Source organism: Lampetra planeri, chromosome 74, assembly GCF_965212315.1.
Source record: "Lampetra planeri chromosome 74, kcLamPlan1.2.h2, whole genome shotgun sequence".
NCBI classification, from domain to species: domain Eukaryota; kingdom Metazoa; phylum Chordata; class Hyperoartia; order Petromyzontiformes; family Petromyzontidae; genus Lampetra; species Lampetra planeri.
In genome coordinates this window covers 2,483,069-2,499,071 of record NC_136179.1, presented here as the reverse complement: position 1 = coordinate 2,499,071, position 16,003 = coordinate 2,483,069, and the positions used below count along the sequence as shown (strand labels likewise).

The 16,003-nt window shown below is 42.5% G+C and overlaps 1 protein-coding gene across 1 annotated transcript; it reads right to left on the bottom strand.

Annotated features, from left to right (window-relative positions):
- Positions 1 to 93: 93 nt before the first annotated feature.
- On the bottom strand, positions 94 to 16,003 carry LOC144737816 (uncharacterized). Its single transcript, XM_078620690.1, has 4 exons — positions 15,971 to 16,003; positions 13,858 to 14,373; positions 9,080 to 9,800; positions 94 to 179 (listed from the first exon to the last, which is right to left on the bottom strand). Exons 1-4 carry the CDS (start codon positions 16,001 to 16,003, stop codon positions 94 to 96), a joined length of 1,356 nt encoding a protein of 451 aa, XP_078476816.1.

Genomic DNA, 16,003 nt, shown 5'->3' with positions numbered 1-16,003 from the left:
GGTTCGAGTTTTGACTTAAAAATGATTGCAGATGAATAAAAACGTTTTTTAACAAATGTGTGTCCGTTTATTTATTCATATCAACAACGTGTTTTAAGCGAGTTTCATGTGGAGGATCTTCGTCACACATCTGCCCTTAACCGGCAGCATCTTGGCTGTCTCCCCATTAACATGTGTTCCTGGAGGGGAAAGGGCCCCATTATTAATCGTTCATCAACGTACCAGTCCCTAATCCCTAAGTATGTCGGGGATAAACTGTACTCTATAACATGTAAACTGTAATACTAAAAACGATAACACTAAACATTAAACGATTATAAACCAGTGTTTAATTTATAACCATATAAACGGAGGTAAGGTATTATAATATCATTAGAATCACAGCGTGGTCGTATAAGAATCACGCACAAACCCATTATAAACTCATGAGATTATGAATCGTTACAATTATTATAACAATCACAAATTGTGACAAAGCGAAATTCCCACATGCAAAACACCACGCTAACGTGACGAATTCTTAAACAAACTGCAACACTCAAGTGACAGAACTCAACAAATAAACGCCGCAATAAAAAAAAAACAACATCAATGGACAAATCCTAAAAACAGACAACACACGCACGTTAGTAGCTGTTAGAAGAAGACAACACCTAGCACCTTCAACTATACACATTATACAGCCCCAAAGAGCAAACTCGTAAATGGGGCGGTATATGACAGCCTTCGCTGCTGTCGACGGGGCCAAGCAGCGAGTGTTTAACTCCATTGTTTGAAAATCCGTGTCATCACCCGGCCACAGTGCCTTAGCCAAACTACATCTCCCAAACAAGGCAGCTTTCCCTATGCTGTGTATTTTAGCAGTATATTTACGGACGCACTTGAAGATAACAATTCGTCTAGAAAAGGCAGGCGACTTGTTCTACCAACACTATTTCAAATTTCTATCCAAAAGAAGTATGAGTGCATTCATGAGTAGTATTCACTAAGCCCCGATTGCACTAACCTACACACAGTTATGATTAATCAAAGTAAACATTAGTCGCTCATCCCAGCTCAAACATGATCATACCAATTATTTCCAAATCCGTGTCGGGTCCCACGAGAATAGGGCACGTCCACAAACTATCAAATTGTAAACTCACATTGCATACTCTAACATTATAACCTCTAAGAATATAACCTTTAAACTATGAGCTATACATTTCAACGCTTTAAAATAACACTACAAACTAGTGTCATAGTAAACTATAATGTTGTGAACTCGTATTACAGATTAGAACACCGTACATTGAATTGTGATATTCGAATCTCATTCGAATTCTTAGCTTCACACTCGTGAGTATGTAACATGTATGTAATATGCATGAATGTAATGTCTGTATGTAACATGTATGCATTTAATATGGACGTGCGAACCAAGGGTGGGATATGTGAAACGGAAGGTGCAGGATCAGGATGGGATTAAAATTATTTGAATAACACTTTGGTGGTATTAATATCAAGCTGTCCACTAATGGATGAATGTTCCATCTAAATGGAATCAAATAACAATATTCAGTATGAATATGTAAAATAATCGCACAAACCCAATATTAGCCCGTGAAATAATGAATCATTACAATTGCAATGACTCCGGACTCACACTGCAGAGGGTTATTTTATTTAGCCTTTAACGCGGTTTCAGACCCCAGGCGTCACGATATAGCAACGACGACGACGAGACAGCAACCAGCCAAAACAGCCCCAAACCTCGTTCCTCCCCCTCTCTCATTCTCGGCGTGAACCTCCGCCAACACTTGGTCTCGCCTTCCTTTCTCGATCTCTCTCTTTCTTGTCCCTTAGTTGATGCACTGTCTTTAGATCACCCACCTCTATGACCTCTACCTGACCCCGCCATGGGCGGAGCAACTTGGGGGACATACAGATATGTATGTAAATTATCTGTTCAATCGAACCGGGGGTCGGATATGTGAACTGTGGGGGGGGGGGGGGTACAGGGCAAGAATCGCATTCAATTTTTATAATAACAATATGGTCGTATTAGCATTTTAATGGACTTTAATATATGTTACGTGCAAATGCAAATCGTTAGTCGTAAATGCGAGGGAGGGGTTAAGAGGTGCACGTTAAATCCAGCGTTAACATTTATTTTAGCATCATATTTAAGGACACTGTTGTTGATAAGAATTCGTCTGGACATGGCACGTGCCTTGTTCTACTAGATCAACCAAAATTAGTACAACATTAGTACAATGTCGGTTATTCAGGAGTGTGATTTCATTCAAGAGTACTATTCACAGAGCCCCGATGACACTAACCTACCTAAAGTTATGGTTAAACAAAGTAATCTTGAGTTACTTAATTCTCAGCTCAGACATGATCATCGCAATCATTTCCAAAGACGTGTGGGGTCCTGCGAGAGCAGGTCCCGACTACAAACAGCTGGGCAGCAGAATCGGAAGTAGCTGCGTCGCCCTCGAAATGTGATGTTGCTGCTGTTGTTGTCGCTGCTGTTGTTGCTGCTGTAGTTGCTTCTGTTGCTGTGATAAACGTAGGGAGGTGGTGTTCCGTGATGGGATGCATGAAGCACAATGGGCACATTACCCTTCGGTATGTTAATAGACATGCGGATTGTACCTTCCAAAATTAACAATCGAATGCAAATATCCTGAAAGACAAAGGATTGGATCCTAGGGGGGGAGTTATAAGGCGGCTCAGAAGGAGAGCTCAATGCCATTTCGAGAGGGAACTCGATGAGGTTGGACGCTCGACTCGTCGCTCTGCTGATCGCCCTTCAACCGCGAGACAACGCAGCCTGGCGAGCACAATTGCTGTGTCGACAGTTAGGCGACTTTGCGTCGGGAAAGTTCGTTGCGACATCTTCAGACGGGTTCTAGACATCGATATACCGTGAATCTCCAAGTAAGTGTCTATTTTCGCGGATGAACTCTTAAACGTTTTCGTCGTTAAATTAGCGGGATTTTTTGCGTCTCGGTTATACGCGAGTGTCGTTCTTGTTTTAGCAGTTAACAAAATCCAAAACTCAACGTTAAACATCCTTGCGGCCGATAGCGTACTTTTGACTCAAAAACACCGCTGCTGTTACTACGCTCACATGGAGCAGAGACGCTCTCCACAGCCCCACGCACACGGAGGCAAGAAGCCATTCAATTGCTCTGTGTGTGGGAAGTCCTTTTCATGGTCATCATATCTTAAGAGACACCAGAGAACACACACGGGCGAAAAGCCATTCCTATGCCCTGTGTGTGGGAAGGCATTTTCACAGTCGTCAAATCTTAACACGCATCAGAAAGTCCACAATGATAGGAAACTGAAATCAAAAGCTGAAATTCAAGGTGCTGCAATGAGTCCTGAAGAAGTTTCCACCTTCGATCCCATGCAGTTGGATCCCGAGAGATGGCTGGATGTAATGGAGTGGCTCGGGGATCAAACCGAGAGCTCGGGGTGATATATGATGTCATGTGGTTATACCTATGAAGCCGTATCGATAACTTTTGTGTGTAATTTTGACCATTTTAGTTTCACAGTTTTTGTGATAGTTTAATGACGTGCACAGTGGTGGTTTGTAATGTTATCGGATTACGTGCCGAAGTGGTGTGATGAGCACTGGTTGTGAGAGGGTTCAATAGTAGTCGTTAAGTGTTCCTGTTGAGCTAAAGTTGGAATGCGTTTGTAGGTACATCTTTACTCAACATTTTAGATAGCTGATTTCAGGATGTACATTGATGACGCGTTCGTTGGATATATGGCATTGACTTCAACAAACGTGATGAACTAATGCGATGCAAGGGCATGGTGGATGGTGGAGCGCATATGGATGGTGCGTTACGAATAATTATTAAACAAAACAAACCGCTGGAAGAAGCCTCGCTCGTTCAGATTCCGTTCCAGCTTCGTCATATTCCATGCCAGCAGATACGAAGGCTCTCTGGGATAAATTCTACGACGAATTGGCTCGCGATTACGAGAACCAGTACCGCCAGCTGACCAACAAAGAAGATATGCTAAATCTTCTTGGTTATGTCGCTAAAGTCACGTACAAGGGCAGCTATACAATAAAAAAAATTAAACATAATAAAATAATTCTCACGACGTTTCGGCCACAACGCAAGCCGCCGTCCTCAGGTGAAAACCAGGTCTGTCGAGGCGACAGCGTCTGAATGAAACAGCACACGTGCTTGGAGCATATAGATAAGCTGGGTTGGAAGGGGGGGAAAGGGCGCCTTGACAAGAGCAATTTAGCATATTTATGGGAAATGCAGGTATGTGATTAGTACTACTTATGCCCGTGCATTATGCAGGATTAGCAGCATCAAAGGGAGGGGATATGGGAAATGCAGGTATGTGATTAGTACTACTTATACCCGTGCATTATGCAGGATAAGCAGTATCAAAGAAAATAAAAGAAATGGTAAAGTTCAAGATCCTTCACAGCCTCCACGAGTTCCTCACGGCAGGTGGGATGGCTCTGTCGGACTTTGACGACCTACCGCAGCTTTCCGAGTACCCACACTTGGTCTTGGACTCGCTGCTTGAGAACAACCATATCCGCCGCGAATTGGACACGAAGGACTTCCCATTTCGACTTCGGCGCAAACAGTTCCCCATTGTCCCAGCATTCGCGATGACCATCAACAAGGCGCAAGGGCAAACTGTTCACAACCTGGGATTATATCTACCAACGCCATGCTTCTCGCACGGCCAACTGTACGTGGCACTATCGCGAGTAACGGCAAGATCCAACATCACGATGCTTATTGAATGACCTGACGACGAGGAGGAAGACGGAGTGTACACGAAGAATATCGTGTATCGCCAGATATTTGAATAAGTTGCATTCTATATTTGAATAAGTTGCATTCTTTAATATTGTCGATTGAGCATCTCATAAAAATGCATATAACCTCACAAAAATAAACATAAAGCAATCACCAAAACATGTCTATTGTGTCCAGCCACTTTCAACTCCCCACCAACCAAGCACATACACACCGCCCGCGAAGCGGGCGGCGACTGCTAGTTGCTTAATGGTGGCAAGCAATCATCTGACAAATTTGTTTTTACGGGTTAATTTTTGAAATCCTTTATATTAAGTTCACTTGCTTGCTTGCACGCTTACGACCGTGCAAATCTTTCAGTCGGTCTTTAACCCACTTCCCGTGATCCAATCGAGCTGACATTTTGCACACAGACTCGTTGTGCGTGACAATTTATTTTCGTGAATTTTTTTCTTCCAAAATTGTACACTTTTTAGGAAAAAATAAATTATATTTAATTACCAATTGCTTAATGGTGGCAGGCAATCATCTGACCCATAGGTGGCAGCCATCTCAAGCCAAAGGACGAGAGGACTCTAGCCGCCACGCATATAAAGAATTTATAGTGAAAAACTTTGTTTTCACGGGTTAATTTTTACAGCGTTACAATGGATAGGTTGTAGTTCATAGGTTATAATATAATGTTTCACTATGATAGAGCTTAAGATGTGAGAGTCTACAATATCAGAGTTGATCAAATGCGACGATCATGGGCGTCAATCGGATGAGTTTGATCAGAGGCTTTAATCAAAGGCGTCATCCCATCACGGAACACCACCTCCCTGCGTATATCACAGCAACAGAAGCAACTACAGCAGCAACAACAGCAGCGACAACAACAGCAGCTACATCACATTTCAAGGGCGACGCAGCTACTTCCGATTCTGCTGCCCAGCTGTTTGTAGTCGGGACCTGCTCTCGCAGGAACCCACCCGTCTTTGGAAATGATTGCGATGATCATGTCTGAGCTGAGAATTAAGTCACTCAAGATTACTTTGTTTAACCATAACTTTAGGTAGGTTAGTGTCATCGGGGCTGTGTGAATACTACTCATGAATGAAATCACACTCCTGTGTGACCGACATTGTACTAATTTTGGTTGATCGAGTATAACAAGGCACGTGCCATGTCCAGACGAATTCTTAAATATGATGCTAAAATAAATATTAACACTGGACTAAACGTGCACCTCTTAACCCCTCCCTCGCATTTACAACTAACGATTTGCATTTGCACGTAACAAACATTCAAGCACAGTAAAATGCTAATACTACCATATTTTTTTTCTAAAATTTGAATGCGATTCTTGCCCTGTACCCCCCACAGTTCACATATCCGACCCCCGGCTCGATTGAACAGATAATTTACATACATATGTGTAGAGTGAGATTTTAATACTTCTAATGAGATTTAAATACAGTACCTCCGTTTACAGTGCTATAAATTATAAAACCAGTTGATATTTTTTTGTCGTTTAATGTTTAGTGTTATTTTTCATAGTGTGATCAATTTACGTGTTTTTAAGTGCAGGTGATTCCCGGTATACTTCGGTATTCTGGACCTGAATGTTGCGAAACGATTCATAACGAGGACCTTTCCCCACCAGAGCGCAATCCGCCAATGAAAAGAACACGGGCCGGCGGGAGCACGTGCTTCCATGGGCAGTGGGGGACAGGGCATGGTTGTATTGCCTACAGGTGCCACCAGGAAAATCCCCCAAGTTGCTCCGCCCATGGCGGGGTCAGGTAGAGGTCACAGAGGTGGGTGATGTAAACTCAGAGACAAGTGGTGACAACAAGATAGAGAGAGTTCGAGAAGGGAAGACGAGACCAAGTGTGGGCGGAGGTTCACGCCGAGAATGAGAGAGGGGGAGGAACGAGGTTTGGGGCTGTGTTGGCTGGTTGCTGTCTCGTCGTCGTCGTTGCTATATCGTGACGCCTGGGGTCTGAAACCGCGTTAAAAGGCTAAACAAAAGAACCCTCTGCAGTCTGAGTACGGAGTCATTACAATTGTAATGATTCATTATTTCACGGGCTAATATTGGGTTTGTGCGATTATTTTACATATTCATACTGAATATTGTTATTTGATGCCATTGAGATGGAACATTCATCCAATAGTGGACAGCTTGATCCGAATACCACGAAAGTGTTATTCAAATAATTGTAATCCCATCCTGATCCTGCACCTTTCATTTCACATATCCCGCCCTTGGTTCGCACGTCCATATTACATACATGCATTTTACATGCATACATGTTACATACAGACATATTACATTCATGCATATTACATACAGACATGTTACATACTCACGAGCATAGTGTGATTCTTAGAGGACCACGGTGTAAAGCTAAGAATTCGAATGAGTTAATCTTCTTGGTTCTTTCGGTAAAGTCTTTCTACGTGACTTTACCGAAAGAACCAAGAAGATGAAGCCCTGCAGTCACAAAAGCTTTAAATCGAAATTTGAATGAGATTCTAATATCACACTTCAATCTTAATTATATAGCGTTAAAATGTATCGCTCATAGCTTATATTGTTAGAGTTCACAACATTATAGTTTACTATAACACTAGTCTGTAGTGTTATTTTAAAGCTGGGATGACCGACGAATGTTTACTTTGTTTAATCATAACTGTGTGTAGGTTAGTGCCATCGGGGCTTAGTGAATACTACTCATTAATGAACTCATACTTCTTTCGTATAGAAATTGAAATCGTGTTGGTAGAATAAGTCGCCTGCCTTTTCTAGACGAATTGTTATCTTCAAGTGCGTCCGTAAATATACTGCAAAAATATACAGCATAGTGAAGGTTGCCTTGTTGGGGAGATGTAGTTTGGCTAATGCGCTGTGACCGGGTGATGACACGGATTCTGAAACAATGGAGTTAAACACTCGCTGCTTGGCCCCGTCGACAGCAGCGAAGGCTGTCATATACCGCCCCATTTACGAGTTGGCTCTTTGGGGCTGTATGTGAATAGTTGAAGGTGCTAGGTGTTGTCTTCTTCTAACAGCTACTAACGTGCGTGTGTTGTCTGTTTTTAGGATTTGTCCATTGATGTTTTTTTTTATTGCGGCGTTTTTTTGTTGAGTTCTGTCACTTGAGTGTTGCAGTTTGTTTAAGAATTCGTCACGTGAGCGTGGTGTTTTGCATGTGGGAATTTCGCTTTGTCACAATTTGTGATTGTTATAATAATTGTAACGATTCATAATCTCATGAGTTTATAATGGGTTTGTGCGTGATTCTTATACGACCACGCTGTGATTCTAATGATATTATAATACCTTACCTCCGTTTATATGGTTATAAATTAAACACTGGTTTATAATCGTTTAATAGTTAGTGTTATCGTTTTTAGTATTACAGTTTACATGTTATAGAGTACAGTTTATCCCCGACATACTTAGGGATTAGGGACTGGTACGTTGATGAACGATTAACTACGGGGACCTTTTCCCTCAAGGAACACGTGTTAATCGGGTAGACAGCCAAGATGCTGCCGGTTAAGGGCAGATGTGTGACGAAGATCCTCCACCTGAAACTCGCTTAAAACACGTTGTTGATATGAATAAATAAACGGACACACATTTGTTAAAAAACGTTTTTATTCATCTGCAATCATTTTTAAGTCAAAACTCGAACCGAATGTATTATGTCCTATGTTCAAACAGTTACAATACAACGCAAACCATATCCGTTCCAGGAATACCAAAGCGTTAAAGTATCATTCCCCATTATTTCCTTATTTGTTCACCACATTTGTTCACTGTACATCTATGTTGAAGTCAAGGCCATATATCCAACGAACGCGTCATCAATGTACATCCTTAAATCGGTTATCTAAAGTCGATTAATACCAACCAAAAAAAGCTATATGCTTGAAAAAAACCCGTTAAAAATGTTGAGAAAAGATCTAACTAAAGATGCATTCCAACTTTAGCTCAACAGGAAGACTTAAACACTACAATATTGTCCGGAATTGAATAATATCACAACCACTGCTCATCACGCCACTTCGGCAAGTAATCCGATAACATTACAAACCAACATTGTGCACGTCATTAAACTCTCACAAAAACGGTAAAACTAACAAATATTACCTGACGTAATATTTGTTCATTCATCCCTGACTCTCGGTTTGATCGTCGAGCCACTCCATTACATCCAGCCATCTCTCGGGATCCAACTGCATGGGATCGAAGGTGGAACATTTTTCAGGACTCATTGCAGCACCTTGAACTTCAGCTTTTGATTTCAGTTTCTTATCATTGTGGACCTTCTGATGCGTGTTAAGATTTGACGACTGTGAAAATGCCTTCCCACACACAGGGCACAGGAATGGCTTATCGCCCGTATGTGTTCTCTGATGGTCTTGAAGAGTTGACGAGTGTGCAAATGCCTTCCCACATACAGAGCACAGGAACGGCTTCTCGCCCGTGTGCGTTCTCTGATGAGTTTGAAGAGTTGACGATTGTGCAAATGCCTTCCCACACACAGGGCACAGGAATGGCTTCTCGCCCGTGTGTGTTTCCTGGTGACTATGAAGATGTGATGACTTTGCAAATGCCTTCCCACACACAGAACACAGGAACGGCTTCTCGCCCGTGTGTGTTCTCTGGTGACTCTGAAGATGTGATGACTTTGCAAATGCCTTCCCACACACAGAACACAGGAACGGCTTCTCGCCCGTGTGTGTTCTCTGGTGACTCTGAAGATGTGATGACTTTGCAAATGTCTTACCACACACAGGGCACAGGAATGGCTTCTCGCCCGTGTGTGTTCTCTGGTGACTCTGAAGATGTGATGACTTTGCAAATGTCTTCCCACACACAGGGCACAGGAATGGCTTCTCGCCCGTATGTGTTCTCTGGTGGCTCTGAAGATGTGATGGCCGTGAAAAGGACTTACCACACACAGAGCAATTGAATGGCTTCTTGCCCCCGTGTGCGTGGGGCTGTGGAGAGCGTCTCTGCTCCATGTGAGCGTAGTAACAGCAGCAGAGTCAAAAGTACGTTATCGGCTGCAAGGATGTTTAGCGTTGAGTTTTGGATTTTTTTAACTGCTAAAACAAGAACGTCACTCGCGTCTAACCGAAACAAATCCCGCTAATTTGACGACGAACAAGTTTAAGAGTTTATCCGCGAAAATAGACACTTACTTGGAGATTCACGGTACCCGTCTGAAGATGTCGCCACGAACTCTCCCGACGCAAAGTCACCTAACTGTCGACACAGCAATTGTGCTCGCCAGGCTGCGTTGTCTATCGGTTGAAGGGCGATCAGCAGAGCGACGAGTCGAGCGTCCAACCTCATCAAGTTCCCTCTCGAAATGGCATTGAGCTCTGCTTCTGAGCCGCCTTATAACTCCCCCCCTAGGATCCAATCCTTTGTCTTTCAGGATATTTGCATTCGATTGTTAATTTTTGAAGGCACAATCCGCATGGCTATTAACATACCGAAGGGTAATGTGCCCATTGTGCTTCATGCATGAATATGTAAGTGCATCTCAGTGTGTAATTGTGAGCTTATTTTGAATAAATGGAAAAACATTGTCCTCGATTTAAAGTGAATGCAGAGAAATTAGCATGTAACTTTAGAAAAGGAAGAGAGCGGCCTTCTCGACGAGGGAGTGAAACCCAATGGGTAATATTCTTTACAGCGTTACAATGGATAGGTTGTAGTTCATAGGTTATAATATTATGTTTCACTATGATAGCGCTTAAGATGTGAGAGTCTACAATATCAGAGTTGATCAAATGCGACGATCAAGGGCGTCAATTGGTTAAGTTTGATCAGTCTTTGATCAAAGGCGTCATCCCATCACGGAACACCACCTCCCTGCGTATATCACAGCAACAGAAGCAACTACAGCAGCAACAACAGCAGCGACAACAACAGCAGCAACATCACATTTCGAGGGCGGCGCAGCTACTTCCGATTCTGCTGCCAAGCTGTTTGTAGTCGGGACCTGCTCTTGCAGGACCCCACACGTCTTTGGAAATGATTGCGATGATCATGTCTGAGCTGAGAATTAAGTCACTCAAGATTACTTTGTTTAACCATAACTTTAGGTAGGTTAGTGTCATCGGGGCTCTGTGAATACTACTCATGAATGAAATCACACTCCTGAATAACCGACATTGTACTAATGTTGCACTAATTTTGGTTGATCTAGTAGAACAAGGCACGTGCCATGTCCAGACGAATTCTTATCAACAACAGTGTCCTTAAATATGATGCTAAAATAAATGTTAACGCTGGATTTAACGTGCACCTCTTAACCCCTCCCTCGCATTTACGACTAACGATTTGCATTTGCACGTAACATATATTAAAGTCCATTAAAATGCTAATACGACCATATTGTTATTCTAAAAATTGAATGCGATTCTTGCCCTGTACCCCCCCCCCCCCACAGTTCACATATCCGACCCCCGGTTCGATTGAACAGATAATTTACATACATATCTGTATGTCCCCCAAGTTGCTCCGCCCATGGCGGGGTCAGGTAGAGGTCATAGAGGTGGGTGATCTAAAGACAGTGCATCAACTAAGGGACAAGAAAGAGAGAGTTCGAGAAGGGAAGGCGAGACCAAGTGTGGGCGGAGGTTCACGCCGAGAATGAGAGAGGGGGAGGAACGAGGTTTGGGGCTGTTTTGGCTGGTTGCTGTCTCGTCGTCGTCGTTGCTATATCGTGACGCCTGGGGTCTGAAACCGCGTTAAAGGCTAAATAAAATAACCCTCTGCAGTGTGAGTCCGGAGTCATTGCAATTGTAATGATTCATTATTTCACGGGCTAATATTGGGTTTGTGCGATTATTTTACATATTCATACTGAATATTGTTATTTGATTCCATTTAGATGGAACATTCATCCATTAGTGGACAGCTTGATATTAATACCACCAAAGTGTTATTCAAATAATTTAAATCCCATCCTGATCCTGCACCTTCCGTTTCACATATCCCACCCTTGGTTCGCACGTCCATATTACATGCATACATGTTACATACATACATTACATTCATGCATATTACATACATGTTACATACTCACGAGTGTGAAGCTAAGAATTCGAATGAGATTCGAATATCACAATTCAATGTACGGTGTTCTAATCTGTAATACGAGTTCACAACATTATAGTTTACTATGACACTAGTTTGTAGTGTTATTTTAAAGCGTTGAAATGTATAGCTCATAGTTTAAAGGTTATATTCTTAGAGGTTATAATGTTAGAGTATGCAATGTGAGTTTACAATTTGAGAGTTTGTGGACGTGCCCTATTCTCGTGGGACCCGACACGGATTTGGAAATAATTGGTATGATCATGTTTGAGCTGGGATGAGCGACTAATGTTTACTTTGATTAATCATAACTGTGTGTAGGTTAGTGCAATCGGGGCTTAGTGAATACTACTCATGAATGAACTCATACTTCTTTTGGATATAAATTTGAAATAGTGTTGGTAGAACAAGTCGCCTGCCTTTTCTAGACGAATTGTTATCTTCAAGTGCGTCCGTAAATATACTGCTAAAATACACAGCATATGCCTTGTTCGGGAGATGTAGTTTGGCTAATGCGCTGTGACCGGGTGATGACACGGATTCTGAAACAATGGAGTTAAACACTCGCTGCTTGGCCCCGTCGACAGCAGCGAAGGCTGTCATATACCGCCCCATTTACGAGTTGGCTCTTTGGGGCTGTATGTGTATAGTTGAAGGTGCTAGGTGTTGTCTTCTTCTAACAGCTACTAACGTGCGTGTGTTGTCTGTTTTTAGGATTTGTCCATTGATGTTTTTTTATTGCGGCGTTTTTTTGTTGAGTTCTGTCACTTGAGTGTTGCAGTTTGTTTAAGAATTCGTCACGTGAGCGTGGTGTTTTGCATGTGGGAATTTCGCTTTGTCACAATTTGTGATTGTTATAATAATTGTAACGATTCATAATCTCATGAGTTTATAATGGGTTTGTGCGTGATTCTTATACGACCACGCTGTGATTCTAATGATATTATAATACCTTACCTCCGTTTATATGGTTATAAATTAAACACTGGTTTATAATCGTTTAATGGTTAGTGTTATCGTTTTTAGTATTACAGTTTACATGTTATAGAGTACAGTTTATCCCCGACATACTTAGGGATTAGGGACTGGTACGTTGATGAACGATTAACTACGGGGACCTTTCCCCTCAAGGAACACGTGTTAATCGGGTAGACAGCCAAGATGCTGCCGGTTAAGGGCAGATGTGTGACGAAGATCCTCCACCTGAAACTCGCTTAAAACACGTTGTTGATATAAATAAATAAACGGACACACATTTGTTAAAAAACGTTTTTATTCATCTGCAATCATTTTTAAGTCAAAACTCGAACCGAATGTATTATGTCCTATGTTCAAACAGTTACAATACAACGCAAACCATATCCGTTCCAGGAATACCAAAGCGTTAAAGTATCATTCCCCATTATTTCCTTATTAGTTCACCACATTTGTTCACTGTACATCTATGTTGAAGTCAAGGCCATATATCCAACGAACGCGTCATCAATGTACATCCTTAAATCGGTTATCTAAAGTCGATTAATATCAACCAAAAAAAGCTATATGCTTGAAAAAAACCCGTTAAAAATGTTGAGAAAAGATCTAACTAAAGATGCATTCCAACTTTAGCTCAACAGGAAGACTTAAACACTACAATATTGTCCGGAATTGAATAATATCACAACCACTGCTCATCACGCCACTTCGGCAAGTAATCCGATAACATTACAAACCAACATTGTGCACGTCATTAAACTCTCACAAAAACGGTAAAACTAACAAATATTACCTGACGTAATATTTGTTCATTCATCCCTGACTCTCGGTTTGATCGTCGAGCCACTCCATTACATCCAGCCATCTCTCGGGATCCAACTGCATGGGATCGAAGGTGAAACATGTTTCAGGACTCATTGCAGCACCTTGAACTTCAGCTTTTGATTTCAGTTTCTTATCATTGTGGACCTTCTGATGCGTGTTAAGATTTGACGACTGTGAAAATGCCTTCCCACACACAGGGCACAGGAATGGGTTATCGCCCGTATGTGTTCTCTGATGGTCTTGAAGAGTTGACGAGTGTGCAAATGCCTTCCCACATACAGAGCACAGGAACGGCTTCTCGCCCGTGTGCGTTCTCTGATGAGTTTGAAGAGTTGACGATTGTGCAAATGCCTTCCCACACACAGGGCACAGGAATGGCTTCTCGCCCGTGTGTGTTTTCTGGTGACTATGAAGATGTGATGACTTTGCAAATGCCTTCCCACACACAGAACACAGGAACGGCTTCTCGCCCGTGTGTGTTCTCTGGTGACTCTGAAGATGTGATGACTTTGCAAATGTCTTACCACACACAGGGCACAGGAATGGCTTCTCGCCCGTGTGTGTTCTCTGGTGACTCTGAAGATGTGATGACTTTGCAAATGTCTTCCCACACACAGGGCACAGGAATGGCTTCTCGCCCGTATGTGTTCTCTGGTGGCTCTGAAGATGTGATGGCCGTGAAAAGGACTTACCACACACAGAGCAATTGAATGGCTTCTTGCCCCCGTGTGCGTGGGGCTGTGGAGAGCGTCTCTGCTCCATGTGAGCGTAGTAACAGCAGCAGAGTCAAAAGTACGTTATCGGCTGCAAGGATGTTTAGCGTTGAGTTTTGGATTTTTTTAACTGCTAAAACAAGAACGACACTCGCGTCTAACCGAGACGCAAAAAATTCCCGCTAATTTGACGACGAACACGTTTAAGAGTTTATCCACGAAAATAGACACTTACTAGGAGATTCACGGTATATCGATGTCTGGAACCCGTCTGAAGATGTCGCCACGAACTCTCCCGACGCAAAGTCGCCTAACTATCGACACAGCAATTGTGCTCGCCAGGCTGCGTTGTCTATCGGTTGAAGGGCGATCAGCAGAGCGACGAGTCGAGCGTCCAACCTCATCAAGTTCCCTCTCGAAATGGCATTGAGCTCTGCTTCTGAGCCGCCTTATAACTCCCCCCCTAGGATCCAATCCTTTGTCTTTCAGGATATTTGCATTCGATTGTTCATTTTGGAAGGTACAATCCGCATGGCTATTAACATACCGAAGGGTAATGTGCCCATTGTGCTTCATGCATGAATATGTAAGTGCATCTCAGTGTGTAATTGTGAGCTTATTTTGAATAAATGGAAAAACATTGTCCTCGATTTAAAGTGAATGCAGAGAAATTAGCATGTAACTTTAGAAAAGGAAGAGAGCGGCCTTCTCGACGAGGGAGTGAAACCCAATGGGTAATATTCTTTACAGCGTTACAATGGATAGGTTGTAGTTCATAGGTTATAATATTATGTTTCACTATGATAGCGCTTAAGATGTGAGAGTCTACAATATCAGAGTTGATCAAATGCGACGATCAAGGGCGTCAATTGGTTAAGTTTGATCAGTCTTTGATCAAAGGCGTCATCCCATCACGGAACACCACCTCCCTGCGTATATCACAGCAACAGAAGCAACTACAGCAGCAACAACAGCAGCGACAACAACAGCAGCAACATCACATTTCGAGGGCGGCGCAGCTACTTCCGATTCTGCTGCCAAGCTGTTTGTAGTCGGGACCTGCTCTTGCAGGACCCCACACGTCTTTGGAAATGATTGCGATGATCATGTCTGAGCTGAGAATTAAGTCACTCAAGATTACTTTGTTTAACCATAACTTTAGGTAGGTTAGTGTCATCGGGGCTCTGTGAATACTACTCATGAATGAAATCACACTCCTGAATAACCGACATTGTACTAATGTTGCACTAATTTTGGTTGATCTAGTAGAACAAGGCACGTGCCATGTCCAGACGAATTCTTATCAACAACAGTCTCCTTAAATATGATGCTAAAATAAATGTTAACGCTGGATTTAACGTGCACCTCTTAACCCCTCCCTCGCATTTACGACTAACGATTTGCATTTGCACGTAACATATATTAAAGTCCATTAAAATGCTAATACGACCATATTGTTATTCTAAAAATTGAATGCGATTCTTGCCCTGTACCCCCCCCCCCCCCCACAGTTCACATATCGATTGAACAGATAATTTACATACATATCTGTATGTCCCCCAAGTTGCTCCGCCCAT

What these genes read in the sequence shown, in the direction of transcription:
- LOC144737816 (XM_078620690.1), bottom strand. Translation starts at nt 16,003, where the DNA reads ATGGGCGGAGCAACTTGGGGGACATACAGATAT. An exon ending in ATCTTAACACGCATCAGAAG is followed by an intron (nt 9,801 to 13,857) that starts GTCCACAATGAT and finishes CGCTCTCCACAG; the next exon opens with CCCCACGCACACGGGGGCAA. An exon ending in ATCAAAAGCTGAAGTTCAAG is followed by an intron (nt 180 to 9,079) that starts GTGCTGCAATGA and finishes TTTCCCCTCCAG; the next exon opens with GAACACATGTTAATGGGGAG.